General features: G+C 50.3%; 1 protein-coding gene across 2 annotated transcripts in view; it reads right to left on the reverse strand.

Annotated features, from left to right (window-relative positions):
- Positions 1-26,979, reverse strand: part of PLB1 (phospholipase B1) — a 79,319-nt gene that overhangs the window by 41,433 nt on the left and 10,907 nt on the right. Inside the window, exons 4-18 of one of the 2 annotated variants that reach the window (XM_047782361.1) lie at positions 26,849-26,922; positions 25,272-25,315; positions 21,340-21,448; positions 17,857-17,908; positions 17,433-17,513; positions 15,825-15,890; positions 15,122-15,222; positions 12,229-12,310; positions 5,902-6,006; positions 5,701-5,796; positions 5,382-5,453; positions 4,299-4,337; positions 3,735-3,795; positions 2,852-2,910; positions 1,846-1,919 (exon numbers count right to left, since the gene is read on the reverse strand). In XM_047782361.1, the coding sequence (XP_047638317.1) occupies positions 1,846-1,919; positions 2,852-2,910; positions 3,735-3,795; positions 4,299-4,337; positions 5,382-5,453; positions 5,701-5,796; positions 5,902-6,006; positions 12,229-12,310; positions 15,122-15,222; positions 15,825-15,890; positions 17,433-17,513; positions 17,857-17,908; positions 21,340-21,448; positions 25,272-25,315; positions 26,849-26,922 (1,115 nt within the window). Of the gene's footprint in view, positions 1-1,845; positions 1,920-2,851; positions 2,911-3,734; positions 3,796-4,298; positions 4,338-5,381; positions 5,454-5,700; positions 5,797-5,901; positions 6,007-12,228; positions 12,311-15,121; positions 15,223-15,824; positions 15,891-17,432; positions 17,514-17,856; positions 17,909-21,339; positions 21,449-25,271; positions 25,316-25,466; positions 25,515-26,848; positions 26,923-26,979 lie in introns of those variants that run through there. The other variant, XM_047782360.1, reaches the window with a different exon arrangement.

A 26,979-nucleotide genomic window follows, 5' to 3' on the forward strand; every position in this document is an offset into this window, starting at 1 on the left:
CAGGTGATGGAGAGAGAAAGAAGCCAGGTGACCGGGGCCCTTCTACTCACTCGGGTCTCTCTCTCCCACCTCCCATCCATCCACGCTGAACCGAACTTGGTCTCTGGTTGGCCATTTTTTAAAAGCTTCTGATTCTTTCCCGACTCGGTATGAAACTGCTACTTTAGTTGCTTCCTGACCCTGCCTTCTTTGGACTAAAAGCACTTAATCAGAACATTTTACACTTGGCAGGAAGCTATAAGTCCATATACCTCCTCCAGTCACTGTGTTCTAACTCTGCCTCCTTGTCTCTTTGAATAAACATATAAACACAGAGACATATGCAAACACACACACACACATCAAATACATCCTATTGTAATTTCTTGTCTAAAACTATCTTTGAAAACAAGTGTAGTAGCTGGTCAAGATAAATGGGCTCCTGGAGTTCCTATCGTGGCTCAGTGGTTAACAAACCCGACTAGTATCCATGAGGATATGGGTTCGATTCCCGGCCTCTCTCAGTGGGTTAAGGATCCGGCGTTGCCGTGAGCTGGGGTGTAGGTCGCAGATGCGGCTCGGATCCCACGTTGCTGTGGCTGTGGTGTAGGCTGGCAGCGACAGTTCTGATTCGACCCCTAGCCTGGGAACCTCCAGATGCCGCAGGTGTAGCCCTAAAAAGACAAAAGACAACAACAACGAAAAAAAGACCAACGGGCTACAGAAATCTCTCTGAGTCCATTTCCAGGAGAAAAGAAAGAATTACACAAATAAATATGGAGGAACACAAATATTTAAGCCCTCGTTTTGATCAGAACTAGGTGAAACATGAAAGAAAATAGATCCATACAAAAACAGCTAGTTTACATGAGGCCTTAATGTAATTCATGTTCCACCCTGGGCTTGGCTCATCCTGGTCGCCCACAGTGTGCAGAGAAACGCAGAGGAGAGGCTTAATAACATTTGGAGGTTCATTAACATGAGACTGAACTCCTGATTAATCAGACAAAGAATGCATTTTTTTTTCATCAGTAACTTTTATTTTGGTCCTTTGCATGATGCCACTCAAGCAAATCCTTCAACAGAAAGAAAGGCAATTCTCTAAAGATCTCTGGGCCTGCCACGCTGTTAGGCTGATCAGAGCTGGGCCTTTCACTCTGTGCTTCTCATAGGTCAAGGGGCCTGAGAGCCAGTCACAGCCAAACGCCCTCCTGCAAGGCCTGGGTATTCCCTCTCTGTGGTCCTGTAGCGCTCAGGCATCTTTTATTCTTAAGGAACACTTGCCGGTTTATGCCTGGGTTCCCCGATAGCCCCTCCACCCACCGCCTCAATCACAATCATGCAGGCACGTGGGAGGGGCTCCGCCATGCCTACTGGTTGTGATTTTTGACCTGGTTTTTTCCTGAAGTGGGTGCTGCATTTCGGCGTTTTCTGGACAGATGTGTGCAGATACATAGAGGCAGAGGTGTGACGACAGGACGGCACGGATAAAGGCAGACAGACAGACAGTAAACAGAGACACGGGAGCATCTACAGGTGCACACACACATGCAAGTGGCCGGGTGAAGACTCAGGGATTTGGTGCTTTTCGGGTGCATTTCATGTTGGATTGGTTGACCAAGGAGCCTGATAAGAACCCCAGTTTGCTTTTTCTGCACAATTAAAAGAAAGGCGTTAATGACAGTAAAACATCCTCTCCGCTCACCAGATTGGTACATTTTGCAGAAATACACAGGTTTTCCTTCTGAGACCCCCTTACAGACACGGCCCTTGCTCTTCGGTGTTTATGCATTTAGAGGAGACAACCCCCCACCCAGTCTCTGGGGGGCGAGCATGGAATGGGAGGGGGTCATGGGTTAACGTTACCTAAATGACAGCCCCCGGTACTGAGTGGTGACATCAGAAAGGTCATCTGCTTTGGAGCCAATTCCATTGCCAGCCTTTGAAAACAGGTCAAAATCCACAGGAAAGGCGGTAAGTCAGAGAGAAGCAGGGAGGTGGGGGGGGCTGTCTGTGTGCACGCCTCGTGACAAGAGCAGAAGGCTGCACTGGGAGTCGGAACCCGGGCTTTTTCCTTCCTGGCTGTAAGCCTTCCCCGAATCTCTGCTGCCTCCTTAGGGAACTGAGGCCATGCCCTGCTTATCTCACAGGATTGGTCCGATGTCCAAATTGGATCATAATTGTAAACACAGTTTTGAAACCTCTGGGGTCCGTGGCAAATGTGAATTACGGTTATAATATTGCTAGCAGCGTTCTGCTCCTAAATTCTTTCTGTGCGTGAAGAAAGAGCCTCTAGACCTGATTGAACTGCAGGGGACAGATTTCTTATATATTTGCACGCCTCTTCTTTCTCTCTGGGACATTCTGTAAGGCAAGCGCATGGCCTCAGATGTGCTGCCAGAAAGTGGTGCTCTGGATGGTAAAAGGGTCCTATTGGAACTTAAGAGCAGAACGTTTGCCACGATTATGGAGTTCTTCCTGCTTTGGAGGCAGATGCAAAGAGGAAACAGACGTGGGGGTTGGAGCTGCTCATGATGTATAATCCAAGGGGAAAAAAGCACCTACGCAGGTAGGTTTATTAGATTTTTTTGAGTCAAAATGACTTGTGCAATTGTCCAAAAGGCGATGGAAGGTGTTCAAAGCCTCTGCTACCTGAGGCAGTTCGGTTCACTCCCAAAAAAGACTCCCCCTCATGCACCGGACAGACCAAGTGGCTGCAAACAAGCCCTTGCCAGGCTCTCAGATCCAGGGTGTCAGGGCGGGGGTGGGTTGGGGGGAGGATAATGCAGAGGCCACGAGCGCAAAGTCAGGAGGACTGGGACCTGGAGCTGACACAGCCACCCCCACCCCGCCTGGGGCCCAGAGTCCTTACGGTCAGAGAATCCCCCAGAGCAGCCACAACTTGGATGTCTGCAGGTCTCAGGGCGTGCACTGGAAAGACAAAGGGACACCTTGAGTCCATGGGAAGGATGCTACAGTCAGAGTTTGGTGCTTCTTGCTTTAAGCAAGACCAGAAACCCGACCTGCGTGTGTGTTTGCACCGTGAGCAGCCATGGTGCAGCGGAGGCGGCAGAGGTTAGATGAAAACAGACTTTCCCCATAAGACAGAGTAAAGGATCCTGCTCCTAGAGGAAAGGAGAGGTACTGGGGATGGGTTGGGGGCTGAGGGATGGTAGGGCACAGCGGATCCCAGCACTTTGGTGGCAGCGGCCATGTGGGATGTAGCAGTGCCCTGATTGCATGGCCACATGGGCGCCTGCCCATCTGAGGGGAGGTACAGGGCCTGATGCCCAGCCCATTGACAGCTGGGTTCTGGCTCCACCAAAGATCATCACGTTGGGCCTCTCCCTGCCCCCAAGTCTCTTCTGAAGACTCCAGCAAATTTTCCAGCCCGGCCACAGGTGGCAGTAGTGATTGCAGAGCCTGGGACCACAGGGCTACCCGCAGAGCTGGCTCCCGCGCGGGGATGGGACTCCCTGGGCATCCCACCCTCACCTCTGGGCCTCAGTGAGGTCACACCCCAGGTTGGGCCATTGGGGGTGGGGCACATGTGGCTCCTCCAGGGGTGCTCCCTTTGGAGGAGCTGGGAGGCCGCAAGAAGTTCCCGGCCTGGCCGCCTTGGGTCCTGCTGGGTAAGACTTTGCTACAGGGCAGGGGCTGGTTCCAGGTGGCCTCCCAGACAGGAAACAAGCACCAGCCATAACTGAGTTCTTGCAGCAGGGCCCCGGGTCCTGGCACGCCACAGGGGGTCTTACCTGAGGTGGGCGGCGAGGCAGAAGGGGCTCTGTCACTGCATAGCAACCGGCTCCCATAATCCTAGGGGTGGAGAATGAATCCCTAAATCTCAGGATTGGAAAGGGCCAGAGAGGCTGGCTGGGCACCAGAGTCACCCAGAGAGCTTTAAGGAACACAGACTGCGTAGGCCCTGCCCCGAGGAAGGCCGACAGAGGATTCTGAATTTCAGGCTAGGATCCATCTGCTCACCCAGCTTAGGGCCCCCTCCCCGCCCCACCTGCCAAGGTCAGAATCAGGCATCAATAAAATGAGCCCCGCCCAGCCCAGCCCAGCCCACACCATCCTGCTTCTGGAGCAGCTTTCAGAGGGCACGATTCTCTTCACATATGTCTTTAAGGAGGCTCTGAGTTGACTGGCTGGCCCCCTCTCCGGGCTGTTCTCTGAAGGTGTAGGTGGATGGACTTTCTAGAGGAGCCCCCCGCCGGCTGCCCACATTCCCACCCCACGTGGCGGGGCCAGTCCCAGCTCTGGGGTGGCCCTCGCTGCCCTGGCTGCTGAGCCAAAAGGAAGCAACAGGTGGATACCTGCACGTCGTTCTTGTAGGTGCTCAGATATGGCCAGTCCTGTGAGAGGATGGGGGGGCGGGGGGAGGGGGGCGGTGAGCCACGGCGACAAATCCGGCTTGCTTCCTGCTCTGCTCCGGCTGGCTCGCCAACCCTCAAGGAGGACTGACCTCGGCCAAGGCCCTTTCTACGTCCCCATGCCCAGGCCGACCACCGGGCGCCCTCCCAGGATGTACCAGGACCTCCCTGCACAGCTGGAATAAAGCCTGCAGGGGCTCCCAGGAACAAGCCCCTCTGCTCTCCGCCTCCCACCCAGCTGGCTGGGGTGGCTGTGTCACCTCTCTTTCTTGATGAGCCCCACTTCCTGCTAATCCAAGCCCATGTCCCCCCACTTCTCGGCCCCCTTACCAGCCTGAACCATGCCCACCCGGCAGCAGCCCCGGCACCTCCTGCCCAGACAAGACAAACCAGGCGCTTTGAGCTCCTGCCCCAAGCAAGCCCCAGCTCAGCAGGTTCCCATCCAGGGCCCGGGACCCCTTTGGGAATTCAAAGAATTCGACAGAGGCGAGGGAGCAGCTGCAAGGGTCTGACAGTTTGGGGGTGAACACGGAGCTCTGCGGCTTTCTTAGCTCTGACTTCCAGGTGCCCTCCCCACCCCCACCTCCATTCTAGAAGACATCTTTCTGGGTCTCAGCCCCTCACCCTCCCATCCTGCCATGGGGATGGGACTTCATGGAGATGGGGTACCCTTCTGTCACCCCCCCTGATGTCCTCCCCAGGCCTCGTGGTGCTGCCACGTTCCTCTCTCAGCCAGAAAGAGGGGTGCACAGCCCAGACTTGTGCCAGGGCTCACTGTGCCATGGGGGAGGGGGCAGAGGCAAGCTCTAGGCCCTCCCGGCCACCAGCTGTCACCCGTCATGGTCCCATCAGACATCGACAAAGGGATGGTTAATTGGAGTCTGGAATGATCGGGGTAGGCAAACAGAGCTGGGGGTGGGGCCGAGCCCCTGGGAGGGAAGATGCTGAGAAACTTGAGTGAGAGATGAAAAGGCTGGGGAAGGAGCTGTAGACAGCCCCGTGGCAGGGCTGTGCTGTTCACGCTACCTGGTTTGGACACATGATGTTGATCTTGCTTTCAAACTTATGCTGTGTTGTCTTCTGGCCGACAGGCTCCAGCTAAACCAAATAGCAGGAAGACGGGGAATGAGAAAGAGGTGATGGGAAGGGAAAGGTGGGGGCGCGGGGCAGGGCTGTGGAAGGTGCGGGGGGGAAGGGGGGGCGGACAGAAGAAATGGGATTTGTCATCATCCCTGTGCAGGGAATCGCACAGCCCGAGTGATGGGTGTCTGAGGTCCTCCAGGAGCTTTCCAGGTCCCTTTCCTTATCAGAAGGAGACTGATTTTTCCTCCCCGAGTCATCTTACCATGTTGTTCCAGAGGGCGCTGGCTGCGTGGGCATGAGCCTTGCTGCTGAAGTGGAAGCAGTCGGGGGCAAAGAAAGAGCTGTCAGGCAACCCCTCCTGGCGGAAGACAGGGGCCGTGTCACCGAGATGTCAGATAACACACATGATGCTCAGAAGCAACTGGGCGCTACCTGTGGCTCCCACTCATCCCCGAGGCTTTACCGGGGTCTTTGGCATGTCCACTTTCTCAAGGAACGGCTGCACGACCACTGTAAAATCTTCCCTCGTGTCGTAACGCCCACTCTCAACCAGCTGGTGAGTCCCCTCCTGCAGGAGGAAGGGGGAGAGTGGTCAGCAGGTGCTCTGCCCACGGTCCTTGTATGAACTCTTTCTCCATCTTAGAATTAAGAAGAGTCTGACCTTCGAGGGAAATCAATCTGCAGGGAAATCCCAACTGACTGGGAGCGGGCTGGTTACTTTTCAGGTCAGCTTTTGTCTCACTCCCCACCCCTAGCCCCTGCTGCCATTGCATCTATGTGACCTAGGCTGGGAAAGAAGAAAAACCTAAGTCTGTCAGTCCGATCCTCTTTTAAGCTTCTGATTAAAGACCAGGGTGGAGGTGGAGTGAGGATGATTTTGATTAAATGACTTTCTTGGGGATAATCTTTATTTCTGTCTTACATTTGATGAGGAAATCAAAGGTGAGTCAATGATGATATTCATGCCTATTTAAATCATTCGTGCATGGGGTGTGTGAGCATGCGTGTTCCTGTGTGTGCACACTTCTTTTTTAAATATATATATATAATAATTTTTATTTTTTTCATTATAGCTGGTTTATAGTGTTCTGTCAATTTTCTACTGTACAGCAAGGTGACACAGTTACACATACATGTACATTCTTTTTTCTCACATTATCATGCTCCATCCTAAGTGACTAGATGTAGTTCCCAGGGCTATACAGCAGGATCTCATTGCTAATCCATTCCAAAGGCAATAGTCTGCATCTATTAACCCCAAGTTCCGAATCCATCCCGCTCCCTCCCCCTCCCTCTTGGCAACCACAACCCCTATTCTCCATGATTTTCTTTTCTGTGGAAAGGTTCATTTGTGTCATATATTAGATTCCAGATATAAGTGATATCATATGGTATTTGTTTTTCTCTCTCTGACTTGCTTCACTTAGCATGAGAGTGTCTAATTCTATCCATGTTGTTGCAAATGGCATTATTTTGTTATTTTTTATGGCTGAGTAGTATTCCATTGTGTATATATACCACATCTTCCTAATCTAATCATGTCGGACATTTAGGTTGTTTCCATGTCTTGGCTATTGTGAAGAGTGCTGCAGTGAACATGCAGGTGCATGTGTCTTTTTCAAGGAAAGTTTTTCCCAGATATATGCCCAAGAGTGGGATTGCCGGGTCTTATGGTAGTTCTATGTATAGTTGTCTAAGGTACCTCCGTACTGTTTCATACTGGTTGTACCAACTTATATTCCCACGGACAGTGCAGGAGGGTGCCCTTTGCTCCACACCCTCTCCAGCATTTGTTATTTGTGGACTTATGAATGATGGCCATTCTGACTGGTGTGAGGTGGTACCTCATGGTAGTTTTGATTTGCATTTCTCTAATAATCAGGGATGTTGAGCATTTTTTCATGTGCTTGTTGGCCATCTATCTATCTTCCTTGGAGAAATGTATATTCAGATCTTTTGCCCATTTTTCCATTGGGTGGTTGGCTTTTTTGCTATTGAGTTGTATGAGTTGTTTGTATATTTTAAAGATTAAGCCCTTGGCAGTTGCATCATTTGAAACTATTTTCTCCCATTCTGTAAGTTGTCTTTTTGGTTTTTTTATGGTTTCCTTTGCTGTGCGAAAGCTTGTCAGTTTGATAAGGTCCCATTGGTTTAGTTTTGCTTTTATTTCTGTTGCTTTGGGAGGCTGACCTGAGAAAACATTTGCAAGTTTGATGTCAGAATGTTTTGCCTATGTTCTCTTCTAGGAGTTTGATGGTGTCTTATGTTTAAGTTTTTAAGCCATTTTGAGTTTATTTTTGCGTATGGTGTGAGGGTGTGTTCTAGTTTCATTGATTTGCATGCAGCTGTCCAGGTTTCCCAGGAATACTTGCTGAAAAGACTTTTTCCCATTTTATTTATTTATTTATTTTTTGTCTTTTCTAGGGCCACTCCTGTGGCACATGGAGGTTCCCAGGCTAGGGGTCCAATTGGAGCTACAGCTGCCGCCCTACGCCAGAGCCACAGCCACATCAGATCCGAGCCGTGTCTGCAACCTACACCACAGCTCACGGCAACGCTGTATCATCGGCCCACTGAGCAAGGCCAGGGATCAAACCCGCAACCTCATGGTTCCTAGTCAGACTCATTAACCACTGCACCACAACGGGAACTCCTTTTTCCCATTTTATATTCTTGTCTCCTTTGTTGAATAGTAATTGACTGTAGGTGTCTGGGTTTATTTCTGAGTTCTCTATTCTGTTCCATTGATCTGTATGTCTGTTTTGGTACCAGTACCACACTGTCTTGATGACTGTGGCTTTGCAATATTGCCTGACATCTGGAAGAGTTATGCCTCCTGATTGGTTTTTGTTCTTCAGTAGTGCTTTGGCAATTCTGGGTCTTTTATGGTTCCATATAAATGTTTGGATTGTTTGTTCTAGTTCTGTGAAAAATGTCATGGGTAATTTGATAGGGATGGCACTGAATGTAGATTGCTTTGGGCGGTATGGCCATTTTTACAATATTAATTTTTCCAGTCCAGGAGCATGGAATATCTTTCCATTTCTTTACATCTTCTTTAATTTCCTTGAGTAATGTTTTATAGTCTCAGCATATAAGTCTTTTACTTCCTTGGTCAGGTGTATTCCCAGGTATTTGATTTTTGGGGGGTCAATTTTAAAAGGTATTGTATTTTTGTATTCCTTTTCTAATATTTCATTGTTAGTATCCAGAAATGTGACTGATTTCTGAATGCTAATCTTATATCCTGCCACTTCGCTGAATTTGTTGATCAGTTCAAGTAGTTTCTGGGTGGAGTCCTTAGGGTTTTCTATGTATAGCATCATGTCATCTGCATACAGTGACAGTTTTACCTCTTCTCTTCCTATTTGGATGCCTTATATTTCTTTTGTTTGTCTGATTGCTGTGGCTAGGACTTCCAATACTATGTTGAATAACAGTGGTGAGAGTGGGCATCCTTATCTTGTTCCAGATTTTAGTGGGAAGGCTTTCAGCTTTTCTCCATTGAGTCTTCTATTTGCTGTGGGTTTGTCATAAGTGATTTTGATTGTGTTAAGGTATGTTCCCTCTATACCCACTTTGGTAAGAATTTTGATCATGAGTGGATGTTGGACTTTGTCAAATGCTTTTTCTGCATCTATTGAGATGAGCATGTGGTTTTTGACTTTTCTTTTGTTAATGTGGTGTATGGTGTTGACTGATTTGCATATGTTGATCCATCCTTGTGAACCTGAGTTGAATCTCACCTGGTTATGGGGTATGATCTTTTTGATATGTTGTTGGATTCGGTTGGCTAAAATTTTGTTGAGAATTTTCACATCTATATTCATCAAATGTGTTGGCCTATAGTTTTATTTTTTTGTGGTATCTTTGTCTGGTTTTGGAATTAGGGTGATGGTGGCATCATAGAATGTCTTTGGGAGTGTTCCTTCTTCCTCGACCTTTTTGAAAAGTTTAAGGAGGATGGATATATGTTCCTCTTTGTATGTTTGGTAGAATTCACCTGTGAAGCCATCTGGTCTTGGACTTTTATTTATAGGGAGTATTTTTATGACATATTTAATTTCGTTTCTAGTGATCGGTCTGTTCAGTTGATCTATTTCTTCTTGATTCAGTTTTGGCAGGCTGTAACTCTCTAGAAAGTTGTCCATTTCTTTTAGGTTGTCAGATTTGTTGGCATACAATTGTTCATAGTGTTCTCTCATGGTTTTTTTTTTTTTGTTTGTTTGTTTTTGTATTTCTATAGTATCTGTTGTGACTTCTCCTTTTTCATCTCTTATTTTGTTTATTTGGGTTTTTTTCTCTCCTCTTCTTGGTTAGTCTGGCCAGAGGTTTGTCAATTTTGTTTACCTTTTCAAAGAACCAGGTCTTGGTTTTATTGATTTTTTTCTATTGTTTTTTGAATCTCTATTTTATTGATTTCCTCTCTGATCTTTATGATTTCCTTCCTTCTGCTGACTTTAGGTTTTGTTTGTTCTTCTTTTTCTAATTCATTTAGGTGGTAGGTTAAGTTGTTGATTTGAGATTTTTTTCTTCTTTTTTGAGGAAAGCCTGTATTGCTATGAACTTCCCTCTGAGCACTGCTTTTGCAGCATCCCATAGATTTTGAGTGGTTGTGTCTTCATTATCATTTGTCTTGAGGTATTTTTTAATTTCCTCCTTGATTTCCTCATTGACCCATTGGTTTTTCAGTAGCATGTTGTTTAGTCTCCATGTAGTAAGTTTTTTCTCATTTCTTTTCCTGCGGTTGATTTCTAGTTTGATGCCATTGTGGTCAGAGAAGATACTTGAAATAACTTCTATACTCTTAAATTTGTTGAGGTTGGCTTTGTGTGTGTGCACACTTCTTTGAGGCTCAGGCCTGCCTTGGAGGTAAAAGAGCTGTTACTCTCATAGCTTCCACTTGGGCTCAGTTCTAGGAGGACCAGTTACCCTAACTCTGGCTCTCACTTCTGCTAGATGCTGCCATTTCACTGCTTGCTGGGTTTCCACCATTTAGAGCCAGGAGTCAGGATCCTGGCTGGAGGGGGAAGTCAGGCTTCCATACCCAGAACATTAGTTTGGTTACCTCAGAAAACACCATGACACCAAGACACCTTTTCCAGGGGGAGCTGGAAAGATTGCCCCCTGCTGGGGATGCCTCTCCTCTGACCCCTTGGGAGAGTCTCTTCCAGTTACAGGTAGAGCCCTAAGGAAGGCAGAAGGTGCAATACCACTGACTAGCTGTGTGACTTTCAGCAAGATGCTTTCCCTCTCTGGACTTTTATTTCCTCATCTGTAAATGGAGGATGTTCACCAAGACCTAGACCATCCTTTAAATCCTGTCGGTACTGCCAGTGCCTCCGTGGGTCGGCCACAATGGCTCACAGTGGAACCTTGCACCTCTTGAGATATGAAACAGTGCCGAGAATGGTGGTCATTGACAGCATGTGACCATGGTGGCACATGGTGGTTATTGTCAGCAATGACCATCTCCAGAGAGAGGGATGGGAACAACAGCTTTTGCAGGAAGTAGAGAATCAGAGGATTCAGAGAGAGGGCCTGATGGCCTCCCTTGGCTGAGCTGTGAGCTTGTCCAGGATGCTAGGTCAGGGGTCACTAAGATCAGACCAGGGAACAGCTGGCCAATCTAGAGAGGTCAGTAAAGGCCGTTTTGGTGAATGGTTCTCCTTCTCTTTGGTTCCCAGCATCTGAACCCATGTTCTATGTTTGAAAAGCCCCATTGGATAAAGAACAGCCTGGCTCCCACTGTAGAAGGTGAGAAAGACCACTGCTGGTCTTCCCACAGCCTCTCACACAAGCCATGGTCAGTGCTCCTGCTTCAGATTTGGTTCGGAAGCTAGTGATAGCTAGACAGACAGCACAGAGTCCATTCTGCTGAGGGTGGCAGCTGTGTCCTGTTCCTAGAAGCAACAGTGACGTGGTGTCTCCACAGGCCTAATTCTTGGGCCTGATTTTGATGCTTATTTCTTGGCTCCTGGAATTGCATGAAGCACCTGCTCATGGCAGAAGGAAGTTGGGTGATGGCTGGGTGATGGCCTCAGAGGATGTTAAATAGAGTTTCATCCCCCTGAGCTCAGATACCGCTGGCGGATCCAGCCTGCCTGAAAGAGGCTGCAGAGAAGGGCTTCCGCCGCAAGGAGCCCATGGGCCTGAAGGATGGACCCACCCTGGAAGCTGTTGCAGTCACCTCCCCACCCCGCACCCTGAGAAGAGCTGGAAGGCAGTTATTCCCTGGAGTGACTGGATGATTACTTGTGGGGGGTGGGGGGTGGGGGAACTCAAGAGAGTCAGGGGAATAAGATCTGATGGAGAAATCAAATCTTTTGTCCCTAAAAGCGAAAACCCATAGGATGTTTGGCGATTATCTGCTGGCCTGCTTTCTCCCTGTGGGTCCCCATAACACTTGTTCCCCAGGAACTGGGGGTGGGAAATTCAGAGAGAATGCATGTTATCTCACTGAACACCCCAGACTTCCCTGGGGGGTAAGGAGTCCCCCCTGGGGGTCAGAACCTCATACTCATTCTTCATGGACAAGTGGACAAACTTGTTGTCATGTAAGATCAGGAACAAAGATTTGGTGATGCGTGTTCAGTGACTTGACTCTAGAACTTGATTCAAACAAACTACATCTGCTGCCTCACAGGAGTTCTTTAAATCTGCAGACTGATCAGTGGTAACTTCATACCCAGTGGGGGTCCAAATAATTAAAGTGTCTGTGCCTTTTCTAACTAAGCAATGCAACCACAGAGCAGTTCCTGTGTGGCCTTGGAACCCTGTCCCGGCTTACCTGATATTTCTTATTCACCTCGATGAGGGAGGCAAGTTCTGTGGAGTTATCATCAAACTTCAGGACACAGGGACACAGATTCCTGCAGACCAAACCAAAGAGATGAGTGCATGACAGAACCGGGGTCTGAACGCATGATGCAGAGATATTGGCTTGAGATTCAGAATATCTTTAACTTGGAGGTTTCAGAAGCCTGTCCCAGTGGGGACCTTGGCTGGCTAACCTCTCAGCTGCACCAGATGAAAATAAAGAAACATTTCTCAGACCTGGATTTGCTCATGAAAATGAAACAGTTACATCATCTGACATCTGCAGGAGTGACTTTAGGGAGCTGAGTTAGCTTATGAATATCTGAGAACACGGCAGCACAGATAAGGCATGCCTTCTTTTAAATAATAGTGACAACAACAATAATAATGACACTAACACATACTGAAAGTTTACTGTGCCAAGAGTTTTATGGGTATTAACTTGTTTGTGGCATTCCCGTTGTGGCGCAGTGGTTAACGAATCCGACTAGGAACCATGAGGTTGCGGGTTCGATCCCTGGCCTTGCTCAGTGGGTTAAGGATCCGGCGTTGCCGTGAGCTGGGGTGTAGGTTGCAGATGCGGCTCGGATCCCGCGTTGCTGTGGCTCTGGCATAGGCCGGTGGCTACAGCTCCAATTAGACCCCTAGCCTGGGAATCTCCATATGCCACGGGAGCAGTCCTACAAAAGGCAAAAAGACAAAACAAAACAAAAAACCTTGTTTGTTTGTTTTGCTTTTTAGGAACGCACTTGCAGCATACAGAAGTTTCTAGGCTAGGGGTCAAATTGGACCTACAGCTGCCGGTCTACACCACAGCCACAGCAATGCGGGATCCGAGCTGCACCTGCAACCTACACCACAGCTCACAGCAACGTTGGATCCTTAAACCACTGAGTGAGGCCAGGGGTCGAAGCTGCATCCTTGTGGATCCTAGTCGGGTTTGTTTGTTTGCTGAGCCACAAAGGAAACTCCCAGGCATTAACGTGTTTAACGCTCTTAGCTATGCTAGACGTTGTATTATCACATCTCCATTTTATAGATGAGATAACTGAGGTTCAGGATGGTTAAGTAGTTTCTCAAGGTCACATGGATGCTGAGTGTGCGAGTGAGGACTTGAACTTCAGGCTGCCTGGTCTGAACCTGGGCTCTTAATCCCGAGTCTGCTTCTGACCAGTCTGTACCTCTGCCCTGACAAGCCGCCTTATGAGTTTGAGCTTTTGGTCCAGGGAGAGGAGGGGATAATGGTGTGGACGGCTCAGTGCAGGCTCAGGACCACCAAGGAAAGTGTGGCCACTGAGATAGGACAGCGGAGAGGCAGTAGGACAAGGCGACCCTGAGTCTGCCTAACCCCACAGTCAGTGACTCGGCCATTCCAGGTTGGACAAGTGCCTACTCTGAACCTGTAGCTTTAATTGTCTAAGCATCCTGCAGTGATTGGCAGCAAGAGACTTTTGGGTAAGCGGCTCTGAAATGGAATGAAAACACTAATCCCCCCGTGTGGCCCAGTGACTGGAGAAAGTGGGAGCTGGAGGATGAGTCGGTAGCTGAAAATAGCACGCCTGACACCAGCTGTGCTGATAGGCATGTGTCATCCTGCAGCCATCCTCCTGCTGCTCACAGCATCCTCAGGCCTCCCGCAGGGGACCTGTGCCGTCTTGGCCCCCAGGGGCGGTTTGGCATGGATTGATGGAACAGCCAAGATATCCCTTAATTTCTAGGAGCAAATCTGGCCCTTGTGAATTATTCATTCAGTCATTCAGCAAACAGCCACAGAGCTCTTGCTCTGTGCTGACAGTGACTCAGACACAGAGTTTAGGGCTGTGGGGAGAGGCCCACGGGTAATTACCACGTGATGGGCTCAGGGCTGTCTTGGTTGGGGGGGCTGCTGTGCAGAGCTAGAGAGCTGGGGAGGGAGGGAGGGGGTGGGGGGCACAGCCACCGTGATCTGGGCTAGTGGTCCAGAGGAGGTCTTGCAGGAAGGAGTGGTTCCTGCCTGTGGTAGAAGGATGTCTCATTCCCGAGGGTCACGTGTGACACGGGAGGGGGAGCCGCCTCTGGATCTGGAGGCTGGGGATGGGGGCTGCGGGTGGGGGTGGACTCTGTCCTCTAGACCCTGCTGATTCTGACTTGACCATCCTCCCTTCTAGAAAGTGACAATAGCCCCTACCTTGGTCAATGTGCAGCCTGGAGCAGCCACACTGGACAGAGGCTCCTTCCGTCCCTGAGCTGGGCTTCTGGGAGGGGACAGGGAAGCTCTGGACACACTTAGAAGTGGCCCTCGCAGTGGCCTCCCTGTCCCTCCTGCTTTATTCTTTCCTCCCTGGAGGACTGAGGGCGACCTGAGCCACCGCGGCAGTAGAAGCACGTTGGGCTGTAAATGCTCTACTCCAAGGGTTCGGGAAGCCCAGGCTGGGCTCATGAAGCCCAAGCCCTGGGGTGTCTCCCCCAGGATGGACCTTGGGAGGTCTCAGCACTCCTCATACTCCTGCCCTTGGCTTTTCTTTCTCCCTTTCTTCTTTCTTTCTTTCCTTTCTTTCGGCCGCACCTGCAGCCTATGGAAGATCCCAGGCAAGGGGTGAGATCAGAGCCACAGCTGCCAGCCTTCCCCATAGCCACAGCCACAGCCACGCCAGATCTGAGCTGCATCTTCGACCTACACCACAGCTCATGGCAACATTGGATCCTTCACTTACTGGTCGAGGCCAGGGATCGAACCTGTGTCCTTACGGATCCTCGTCAGGTTTGTTACCACGGAGCCGCAGTGGGAACGCCCAGCCCTTGGCTGTTCTAACGAAGCAGAGTCCCTTTCTGCTAAGTGTCCCCCAGCCCTTTTTCGAGAACAGGTGGAGAAACTTCCAACTCACCGGAGGATCAGCCTTGGGCAGCTGACATTCTTCTCCTGGTACAGCTCCCGCAGGCTGATGATCTGTAGCACCTTCACCATGTTCACGAACGCCCGAGGCACCTGAGCAAAGGCAAGACCCGACAGAGGCTGCGTGGCTCTGGCCAGCTCTTTTTTTTTTTTTTTTTTTTCCTGTCTTTTTGCCATTTCTTGGGCCACTCCCACGGCATATGGAGATTCCCAAGCTAGGGGTCGAATCGGAGCTGTAGCTGCCAGCCTATGCCAGAGCCACAGCAATGCAGGACCCGAGCCGTGTCTGCAACCTACACCCCAGCTCACGGCCATGCCGGATCCTTAACCCACTGAGCAAGGCCAGGGATCGAACCCGCAACCTCATGGCTCCTAGTCGGATTCGTTAACCACTGAGTCACGACGGGAACTCCAGGCCAGCTCTTCTTGCCGGGTGCCAGGCCAGTGGCCTTTCACCTGTCCCCAACCATGTCCTTCACCCCTGCCTCCTCCCCCACCCCTCCTGCTCCCTGCTGAGACCTATCTGTTCAGGCTGCTGGGACCAGGACTGACAGCATGGCTGGTGCTGGCCTCCAGGTGAAGGGGACCTGGCAGCGAGGTCTTGGCAGGAAGCCAGAGCTGCCTCAATGCCAAGAGGGAAGCCCAAGGAGGCCTGCGGATGAGTGGCTCCGGGGCTGGGCTGCAGGGCTTCGTACCTCAGCGTGGAGGATGTCCAGAGCCTTCCCGATGTTGCTGGTGAAGTTCTCGGGGGAGTAGCGGAACTGCAGGAAGAGGAAACGTCGCTAACCACATTCATCACCCGGTCTCTCTGCAGACCAGGGCCACCGCCTCTCTTGGGTCCCCCCTCTTTCCTGCATTTCAGCCACAATGGGAAACACCAAAACACAGAGCTGCCTTTTGGGGCCCCAGCCTCCGCACCAATCCCACAGTCCTCAGGGCAACACTTCCTTCCTCGTGGGGCTATGGAGAGCTCTGGATCCGCTTCATGCCGACTCGATGTAAGGCCTTATCTAAAGCACATCACCCCTCAGGCCCCTCTAACATGGGGTGTCGGGAGTTCCCGCTGTAGCACAGTGGGCTGAGAATCTGACTGCAGTGGCTCAGGTTGCCATGGAGGTGCAGGTTTGATCTCTGGCCCAGTGCAGTGGGTTAAAGGGTCTGGTGGAAGTCACAGCTGTGGCTCGGATTCAATGCCTGGCCCAGAAAATTCCATTTGCTATGGGTACGGCCATAAAAATAAGTAAATAAATAAAACATGGTGTTGGAGCAGGAGACCTCTAAGATCGCCTGCACCCTGGACATTCTCAGGTCCTAGGGTCCTTCTGCTTGGAGCCTTGAGTACCTGGGAACCAGATCGAATCACTGAGGGTGATAATGAGAGGGGCAGGGGGTCCCTCCCCAAGTGTAAATACATTTGAATGGTGATTTTTACCTATCTCGATACTCGTGGTTTTTAAATGTTTTTTAAAAACAGTGGAACCCTTTTTCTGAATCAGGTCTAACCCCAAAAGCGTGACTCCACCAAGTGGATCAAAACTTCAAAGGAAGCAGGGGAGGGGGCCCATGATCCCACCACCCCACCATGGGCCCTTCGCGTCGAAGCTCAATCCCCAGACCCTGGTGACTTTGATGCCAGGAAAGTAGGGTATGAAGGGTCTGGGGGGGCAAGGCCACCCCTCAGGGTAGTTGCTCCCAGGCCAGCAAGACCCAAACCCATCCCTCCCTCCCTCTCTCCCTTCCTTTTTTTTTTTTTTTTTTTTTTTTATGGCTACACCTGCAGCACACGGAGGTTCCCAGGCCAGGGGTCAAATCAGAGCAGCAGCTGCCTGCCTACACCACAGCCACACTAGATCTGGGCAGTATCTGCAATCAATGCCACCGCGTATGGCAATGCTGGATCCTTAGCCCGCTGAGCAAGGCCAGGGATTGTACCTGTATCCTCACAGAGACAGTGCTGGGTCCTTAACCCACTGAGCTACAACAGGAACTCCCGACCCAGCGCTTCTTAAACTTTGCCTGACAAAGATTCTTGTGTTCCCCAGTTGGAAAGTCTCCTGCTCTCCATAAACCTCTGATGCTGCCCCTGCCTCCTCGCCAAATCCCGGGGTCCAGCAATTCTGATCCCAGACCTCTCTCCTGTGTCAGCACAAGAACCATGAGGGGATGGGGAGTTGTTACCTGGCAGTGGGAGTTCCTTGAGGACAGAGCCTGTGTTTCCACATCTGCCTGGCCCCGCACACAGTCCAGTGACCCCAGGTGGAAATCCCTCCGGGGACGTCCTGGGTGAGGGCCTGGAAACCTACCGGGTCATTGCAGACGTCACAGAGGTCATTGCCTCCTATAAACAGGGTTATTATCTTCCAATCTTCCTGAAAATTTATGCTCTGAAATGAACAGGAAACAAACAAGTGAATGCCTTTCCCCAGAGTCAAGTCCAAGAAAATACAGAGGGATGTGGGGAGGTAGCAGGGCTGGGTCTTCACACACCAGAGGGCTTAATGGACAGTAACAGTTTCCAGTCTGTGGTTTGGGGGTCCTGAGGTCAGAGGTCACAGGTACCAAGTCGTTGGTTGTTATTTTTTAAAGGTGGACCCTCTGAACTCCCATGTGGCCCTGTCCCCCACCCCCAGGGCTGACCCTCTCTGTCTCCGTTATTCCTCCTGCCCACTCCCTGCTCTGGGTGGTCCTGCCCCAAGCGGCCCCAGGTGCCACCTCCCCCAGACTCACCGTGTCATTCTTCATCAGGTCAACCAGCCTCCTGGCCTGAGCAGGTAAGTCCCTGCGGGGACACATGAGAAGAAGTCATGAGACCAGCAGGGGCATGAAGCTGGGGCTGGGAGGGGACATAGCAGATAAATTGGGAACAAGACACGCAGTGGGGGAAGCCAGACCAAAGGCCATGCCCTGTCACGCAGCTCGTCCCCATTGGTCTCTGCTGGGGATGGGAGTCATGATAGTGCCTTGGGATGGGAGAGCACCCTACACCTGAGGGGGTGACCCTTAGTGGGACTGTTCTCTGATTGGTGTATCTAATTATCTATTTTTCTTTCTCTTCCAAGCCAGGCTTACTCAGGCCAAGCAGGGCTGCATATGAGTCTGCCACGTCACGCAGGGCTCTTTCTGCAGGTGCCATGGCCCCAGCCTCAAGGGTGCCCTCACTTTCTTTCTGTGGCCGCCCCACGGCATATGAAGTTCCCGGACCAGGGATCAGATCTGAGTTGCAGGTGCAACCAAGGCCACAGCTGCGGTAATGCCGATTCCTTAACCCACGGTGCTGGGCTGAGGATGGAACCTGTGTCCCAGCACCCCAGAGATGCCACTGACCAATCCCATTGCACCACAGTAGGAACTCCAAGGGTGCCCTCACTGTCAAGGTGACACGGTTGAGTCAGACACACTTGGGTTTGACATTTGGTTGCCTCTTGCTACCTGTGGGAATGTGACTTAAATTCTCAGTCCAAAAAGAGAAGGGAGAAATCCAACCATCCCCATCTTAGTGGGTCTTAGCAGAGATGAGCAAAGCAGCCCCGTGGGGTGAGAGGCTAAGAGCCGGTGCCAGGCAGTGTGGGTTTGAATCCTGCTTCCACCAGGAACTAAGAATAAGCAGCTGCGAGACGTCGGCAAAGTATGTAACCTTGCAAACCCTCAGTTTCTTCCTCTGTAAGATGCGGGATGGCGAGCACACCTTCCCGGAGATGCTGGTGGGTTAAATAAATTGCCCATCAAGAACTTAGAGCAGCACGTGGTAAACATCACATTAGAAACGATCCCCTGGGTTTCTTCTACTGTCATCGCCACCGCCATCGTCACCATCATCAATAAAGCCCCTGGCAGGAAGCCTTACTCATGGTCCTTGTCCTCTCTTAACTATCAACCCAACTGGCCTGGGCTTCGTCACAGCCGGCAGGTGTCAGATAACCTGGGCAGAGACTTGGGTAAACCACTTCCCTCTCTGGGCCTCCGCCTTCTCATCTATGGCTCTGAAGTTGGCGGGGCAGCGGCTCTGCCTTTGGACCAGAGTTTGGGGATGACTGCTGGGTGTCTCTGAGCCTCAGTATCCTCATTCAGAAAACATGGGGAGTTCCCTTCATGGCTCAGTGGTTAATGAATCCAACTAGGAACCATGAAGATGCAGGTTCCATCCCTGGCCTTGCTCGGTGGGTTAAGGATCCGGTGTTGCTGTGAGCTGTGGTGTAGGCTGGTGGCTGCAGTTCTGATTCGACCCCTGGCCTGGGAACCTCCACATGCCACGAGTGCGGCCCTCAAAAGACAAAAAAAGACCAAAACATGGGCATCTGACCTTCTGCCCTGTCACCTCACAGATACTGCACAGGACACTGCCGATAACAAGTGCGAAGATACTCTGTAAATGTCCTCCTGCTCTGTGGGCAGGAGGGGTCATTACCAGACCTGGAACAGAGCCTGTGGGATGCAGAGACCACAGCCCACATGGTCGAGACAGTGCATTTGTTCAGGCCTTGCTGTCTCTTTGTGCTACAGTTTCTTCGTCTCATAGCAACAACAATAATCTGGAATAATAGTCCCTAACTCTTCCCTAAACTCAGGACGAGGGGGGGACAAAGGGACTCCTTGCAGGAAAGAGCCCCAAGGCCGTGGGAAAAGCAGGGAAGAGATCCAGGGCCACATGAATCACTCACTGCTTTCATTACGTTTATGCTTTCAAACTGACGTTTCATTCTTGGATGCTTTCCTGACTTAATCATCCTGGGAACTGCCTCGCCTACTTTTTTTTTTTTTTTTTTTTAAATGCCACACCCGCGGCATGTGAAGTTCCAGGGCAAAGGACTGAATTTGAGCCACTGCTGCGACCTATGATGCAGCTGTGGGCAATGCTGGATCTTGAACCCACTGCATCAGGCTGGGGATTGAACCTGTGCCTCCTCAGTGACCTGAGCCGCTGCAGTCGGATTCTTAACCCCACTGCGCCACAGCAGGACCTCCAGACTGCCTCTCCTCTTAAACCACCAGCTGACACATGCTTGGAAAAAAGCAAGATTGTGGTCATAGCAACACGAGCCTAAAATTTTACACCTGTCACCCCTCCCCCACCAAAAGGAAAATGAAGCCACAGAATTTGTTGCAAGAACTGTTAGTTTTTGTACTTTATCTGCTTTGGTCCACCTGTGCCCTTTCCTGTCATGGATAAATAAGGGTTCCTCTGGTGGGGGCTGCTGTTCAGGGCTGTGCTGAGAGCTGGGAGAAGGTCTCAGGGGATCTAGGAACCAAAACCTAGGAATCCCTTGGAACTACATGGTAAAGTGAGGTTTGTGATGATTCTGGAAGAAACATAGGACTGAGCATCAGAAAGGATCACTCTATTCACTTTTCCTAGATGGATGTGGCATGCCTTGGTCCGCTGGCCTGGCAGGAAACCCCAAGAGGCATGCAGGGCTCCGGAATCGTGGAGAGGCCTGGAGCTGTAGGACCCGGAGAGCTGGACCCTGCTTGCTGGAACCCTCCATCCAGTGCCCAGGGACCACGACCCTGTGGTCCCGTCACTCACTCACAGTTTTCCCCAGGTGGGTTGTGCAGCCCTGCTGCATGGCTGCTGGGACCACTATCCCAACCCAATGTGTCTGCATGATTTTCAGCTCCCTGGAACTGTCCCATTCAACACAGCACTGAGCCTCCCAGCTGCCCCGTGGGAGAGGGTCAGCCCCAGTTCTTAGAGGCCAAGGCTTAGAGAGGCCAGGGGAGAAGCCAGGGCTCAGGCTCAGACCACCCCCAAGCCCTGCCCCCAAGACTGGCGCTCTTCCCATTAGCCAGGAAGGATGCCAAGTATGCAGCCTGAAAAGCAAGTTGGAGGCAGAGGAGGAGAAGAGAGCAGGAAAGGCAGAGCACTGCCAGAGTGATAAGACCTGGGACTGAGTCTGCTCACGGCCGCTGCCTTCGGTGAACATGAGGTTTATAGAGGAGGCAAAGTCAACTGCTCAAAGCATGTACCTGGCATCGGAATCAACTGTGACTAGTTCCTGGAGGTCCAGGGAGGGGTGGGCTAGCAGGTTTCTGTGTCCCACAAGAAGGGACAGCCCCAAGAGAGCCCACCCCATCCAGTCTTTGACTTTAGACCCTTGCCCTAGGCCAACCCCCCAACCTTCAGCCATAAACCCCAGTCTAGGTCAACCTAGAGGTTCCCAGAGGATGTGTGTGGTTCATCCCCACCCCCCCGCCCCAGGGCCCCCCACTCACTCTGCTCGGGATCCTGCCACAGCCTGGTTTAGGAAGGCCCCAGGGCTGTTTTCTCTTCCGGTCCCAACAGAGAAGCCTTTCAGGGAAGGGTTGAATTCCCGGAGGATGTCTGGAAATGGAAGAGATAAGTGTAGTCACTGCCCCAAAGCAATCTCCACATTCCTTTGATAAGCACCTCGGGGTGCTGGGGACAAAGCAGGGGCCCCACCCCACAGCTCTCAGGCTTACTGTTCACTTGGCACTGAAACAAACCATCCAGCAGGCTGGTGCTGAACCACAGGGGCAGCACACACAGGTGCTGTGAAGTAGGGTTGAATCAATGCCAGGCTGGCTCAGGTGCTGCTTTCAGGCACTTTGCTTTCTTCTCTAAATATGCAATTGCTTCATTCGCATGTCATAAAATTCGCCAGTTTAGAGTACAATCTGATGGCTTTTAGTTCATTCATACAGTTGGGCAACTGTCCCCCCCCAAAAACTTCAGAACATTTTCATCACCCCCAACGGAGCCCTGTATCCATGAGCTGTCTCCCCCCATTTCTTCCAGCTCCATGGCAACCTCTAAGTTACTCTCCATCTCTGCAGGTTGGCTTCTAAATCTGGACGTTCGTATAAAGGGAATCGTACAATACACGATGTCTTTTGTTTCCGGCTTCTTTCTCTTGGCCAGTTTTTTATCAATGGTCATCCGTGTTATAGTATGGATTGGTACTTCATTCCTTTTTATTGGCAAATGATAAAGATCCCATGTGTGACTATATCATGTTTTCGGATTTTAACCTAACTTTGCATTCCTGGGATAAATTCCACTTGGTCATGGGGTATGATCGGTTTTATACTTGCAAGATTTGGTTTGCTGGTATTTGGTTGAGAACGCCTCCATCTATATTCAAAGAGGATACTGATCTGTAGTTTTCTTTCCTTGCCACGCGTCTTTGTCTTATTTTGGCCTTAGGGCCTAATTGACAATAATACTGGCCTCATTGACTCAACTGGGAAGTATTCCCTCCTCCTCTATTTTTGAGAGGAATTTGTGAAGAATTGGTATTATCTCTTCTTTAAATGTTTGAGGGAACTCACCAGTGAAACCAGAACAGCCTGGCTTTTTTTTTTTTTTTTTTCTTTCAGATGGGAAGTCTTTCAATGACGGATCTCTCGGCTTCTAAATCTATTCAGATGTTCTATTTCTTCTGGACTCAGTTCTCGGTAGTTTGTGTCTGTCTAGGAATTTGTCCATTTCATCTAAATTGTCTAACGGATTGGCATACCATTGTTACCGTTGTTCAAAGTGTCATCTCCTAGTCCTTTTTATTTGTGTACTAGTGTCTCCTCTTTCATTTCTGATGGTTAGGCTCTCTCCCCTCCCCCGTCCACCTTGGTCAGTCTAACTGCTTGCCAATTTTGTGCATCTTTTCAATCTCATGCATTCTAATGCCTTTACGACACTGGATCTACACTTGACTTTTCACTTTCCCATCTTCCCCAACTTGGCTGAGAAATCCTGACAGCAGGATCTGTTTACACCATTGCATATGCTCAATAAATTCTTATGGACATGTTAAGAATAACTCAAAGTTCGGAAAAACTGGGGGGGATTGTTAAAAGTCATATGGTTACTGAGAATAAAATCCCAAGCTAGAATCTCAGTCTCTCGGCTCCAGTACATGGTACTTCCCCCTGGCCCAAAAGCTACTAGGATGTGGGAAAGACACCGGATGGGTATCAGTCAAGATTTTCAGGCACCACACCATCCAGCAGAGTGCTCTTGATCACCAAGCACTGCCATGGGGTCTACACAGCACAGATGGATTGAACTCATTCCTTGTGGCTTTGGGGGCGTTGTACCAATGGATGGCAATGCCTCTGATCTCCTGAACAGAAGGAAGAGCTGTGAGATCACTAGAGCTCCCTGAAGTTGGAAGAGATTGTCCTAGACTCCCCGTTACTGGAGGAACCCAGCAGAGGCCAGTTAGGTACTTAGCAGGAATGTCACAGAATGCACTACCCATCGGACAGGGCAAGGACTTGCTGGTGCGCCGTTACCGCTGCCAGAAACATGCCTCTCTCTCTCTCTTCACCTGATGAATTCCAGTTCTTAAAGTCCCTTTTTAAAAGGCAGTGTTAACAGCCTTCTTATTTTCTTTCCCCTAAACTTTGGAGGTGGCTACAATTATTGGTACACGTGTCTGTCTTTAGGGAGACATGGCCCTAAAGAGACTTCAGGGATGTCATCTGGCCAGGCATCATTCTCCTGTTTCCCAAGCACCCAGCACTGGAGTACTTGCTGGATTCAGCTGAGGAGGGAGCTGAACTGAGGTTCTGGTCTGACCCTATGTTCTCCTAAGTTTTCCAGCATATTTCCATGTGCTTATTTCCCCATGGATGACGCCGTCCCTACAATCAGTCTGTCTTTACAATGCCAGCAAGGGAGTCTGAACAGGCAACGGTTCTGTCCTTGGGCTAAGTGTGTTGGGGGATATTGTCTCAATCTTGTAGAAATCCCTTCAGTGAAAAGTCTTATACACATTCTTTTTTTTTTTTTGCTTTTTAGGGCTGTACCCTTGGCATATGGAGGTTCCCAGGCTAGGGGTCGAATCGGTGCTACAGCGGCCAGCCTACACCACAGCCACAGCAATGCAGGCTCTGAGCCACATCTGCGACCTACACCACAGCTCATGGCAATGCCAGATCCTTAACCCACTGAGCGAGGCCAGGGATGGAACCTGCATCCTCATGGATCCTCATCGGGTTCGTTAACTGCTGAGCCACGAAGGGAACTCCCAGTGAAAGGTCTTGAGTCGGATAATTTCCTCTCGTCTCACCCACCATAACAGCATGGGAACTAGAGAGCTGTTGTATATGCTGGCCTAGCTCACAGCCCAGTCAATTACATTCACAAAAGCAACCAAACCACCTCCTGGCGATAGCGGAGCTTACTTATAGCTCTTGTGTGTGGACCTAGAAATAAAGAAGACACAGTGCTTGTGCCATAGAACTGTACCTGCTTAAATTCAACAGGATTTGCAAATAGCAAGTGCAGATGACACACGTGAAGCCCAAGCAGTTCTGCCCGTGGGGAGGTTAAGCCACCTCTATTATCAAAATCCCCGTGACTTAAAGCTCAGATAGTTTCTTAGCTTCTAAAGATGTATTACCCAGGGATAATCCCAAGAAAAGGAAATGAGAATGGGGCCGATTAAATTCCTCTCAGGCAAAATTATTGCCAGAAGATTTTAAGGGAGAAGAATTCAATTGTAACATGTGTTGTATGAGTACTTGAAGAATAAGGCACTGTGTGGGCACGAAGGAGAATAAAAAGACCAGACTGGACCATTCAGGGAATGTAGTCAGGCTTAAAAAAAAAAGAAGAAAAAAAAAATCATCCCAAGCAGGTTGCTGGTGAAGTAATTTAAGGAGAATGTGGGTGTCTGGGTGTGCTTGCCCAGCCTAAACCGGGTAACCTCATCTCTTACTGCTACAACAGCAGCGTTTCCCAAAGCAACACACAGGGATTCAATGTCATTGTATGCAGTGGTGCCTAATGCAGCCCACATCTAGATGGATGCCTCCCAGAAACTGCTCTGCTCAGAATGACAGGCAAAGCCAAAATAGATTTCCTTCCCTTCCTTCTTCAATCATTTCTTAAAAATGCCTTGCACTAACTGTTGGCCTGAGCATTCTTTCCGTCTTACTCTCCTCCTTCCTTGGACAAATACAATTTCTCTTTAAAAAAAAAAAAAAAAAATCTCAAGTCTTTAATTATGCTCAGGCAGCAGAGCAGGGAGGCTGCCTCGGCGAAGCAGCGCCCCCTGCCGAACGCGGCTGTCTCCTACCGCCAGGTTCCCTGCCAAGCCCACCGGCGCCGCCAGGGGGCGCTGCAGAAACGCGCACGGCCGCCGCGAGCCCGCCCCGAACCCCAGGCCACTCGTACTCACTTGGCAGGGTGGTGACACTGCTGAGATTATGATCACCGCCGGCGCTGCGTCGGTGGGACAGAAAAGAAAAGGAAGGTTAAAAATGCCAGCAACGCTGAAACACCTTTCACCTTCAGAGAAACGCCCTGGGAGCAGGGGGCTTGCCCTTTCCTCCTTATTTTTGTAGAAAAACTGGGGAAAAAAAAAAAAACGAACCAGAATACAGCACGTCCCCTCTCCTTGCCCCACAAACCGGATGGTCCAAACAAAACACGGGTTTAAACTGTCATGGCTGAGTTCTTTGTTTTTAACTTTGAGCTTTGACCTTGAGGCAGGGGAAGGAAGGGTCCCCCCCAGCACCGTCTTCCAGAGGGAAAGTGGCCCTTTCTGGAATGCAGAGCCCAGCCCTGCCCTAGCTAGGGACCGCAGCTATGCATTGTTAATTATTATTATTACTATTGAAAACACAGCTAAAACAAAAAAAAAATGGGGGGGGGGGTTGCCTTCATGGTTCTCTTCCTGTTTGGTTTGGGGAAAACCCTAAAAGGTAGCTTCCAGAGAACAAGCCATCTTAGGAGCTACTTTTCCAGTTCCCAGGAAATCAAAGTTGGATGGCTTCTTGGCATGAAAATAGGCAGCATTTCAGAGCTGATTGGATTCCCCATTTTTCCACATCCCCTCGTTCTCTAAGGACGTCTGGGACTGTTTCAAAGGTTCTCAAAATGTCTGGGGCTTGACTCTGTGTAGCGTCATCAGGCAGGAGGCCAGGGCTTCAACACTCAGATTCAAGTCGGTGCCAGAGATCCCGGGTCCAGGCTGAGGAAACACCAAACCTGCTCTCTCGTGCTTGGCAGGAGCCGAGCTTTCAAAGCACAGAGGTAACGCAGGGGTGTGGCTCACCGCAGCTTGTGGTGGCCTGGATTGGATTCCTGGTAGAGCAGGAACAAACCTGCACAAAACTGAACGTGATGGTGGCAGATGCACCAGATTAGGGGTCAGGAATCATCTGTTCTACCTTTTGCTCTTTCACTATCTGGCTGTGTGATCTTGGACAGATTACTTGCCCTCTCTGAGCCCTGTTTCCTCCTCTGTAAAACGAAGGCCCTTTAACAATGATCCCAGTACCTTTGTGTCAGGTACTGCGCTGGGCCTTTAAATTCCCTCTAAGCCTTGAGACAATGCTAAGGCAGTATTATTGCCCCTGCATTAAAGATGAGGAGACCAGCTCAGAGAGGTTGATTAACTTGCCCAAAGCCACACAGAGGAGGCGGCTGGGGCTCAGGCACAACTCTGGTTCTGAAGGCTGCTGCCTCCTCCTGAGATCACAGGCCAGAGGGAGACGTGCAAGCCAAGGCTTTTCCAACCCAAATATTTGAGTAGTTTCTCCCCGAAACTGCTGCGGCTCAGGTCCCAGCTTGTTTGGGCAATGCAGTGAGTGGTTTGGGGAAGCTGATAAATACCTTCCTTAAATTAAACCTAGAAGTTTCTCATGGAACAGCATAGGTGACTCATCATTCTGCTAGAGAACTTGTCTTCTACATGCTCAGGGGTCCTCCCTGCCACGAGGTGTCTCGGGGCGTTGCCACACCTGCACTCACCTCCAGGACAGACCTCGGTACTGAGTCAAGACGTCCAGGACGTCCCCAGGCCTGGACCCGGCCCCGTTACCTGCCTGAGAGGGAACAACAGGGAGGTGAGTTCCCCGCCCGCCAGAGTGCCCCTGTTCTTG

The sequence above is a fragment of the Phacochoerus africanus genome, chromosome 5, assembly GCF_016906955.1.
Source record: "Phacochoerus africanus isolate WHEZ1 chromosome 5, ROS_Pafr_v1, whole genome shotgun sequence".
Taxonomy (NCBI): domain Eukaryota; kingdom Metazoa; phylum Chordata; class Mammalia; order Artiodactyla; family Suidae; genus Phacochoerus; species Phacochoerus africanus.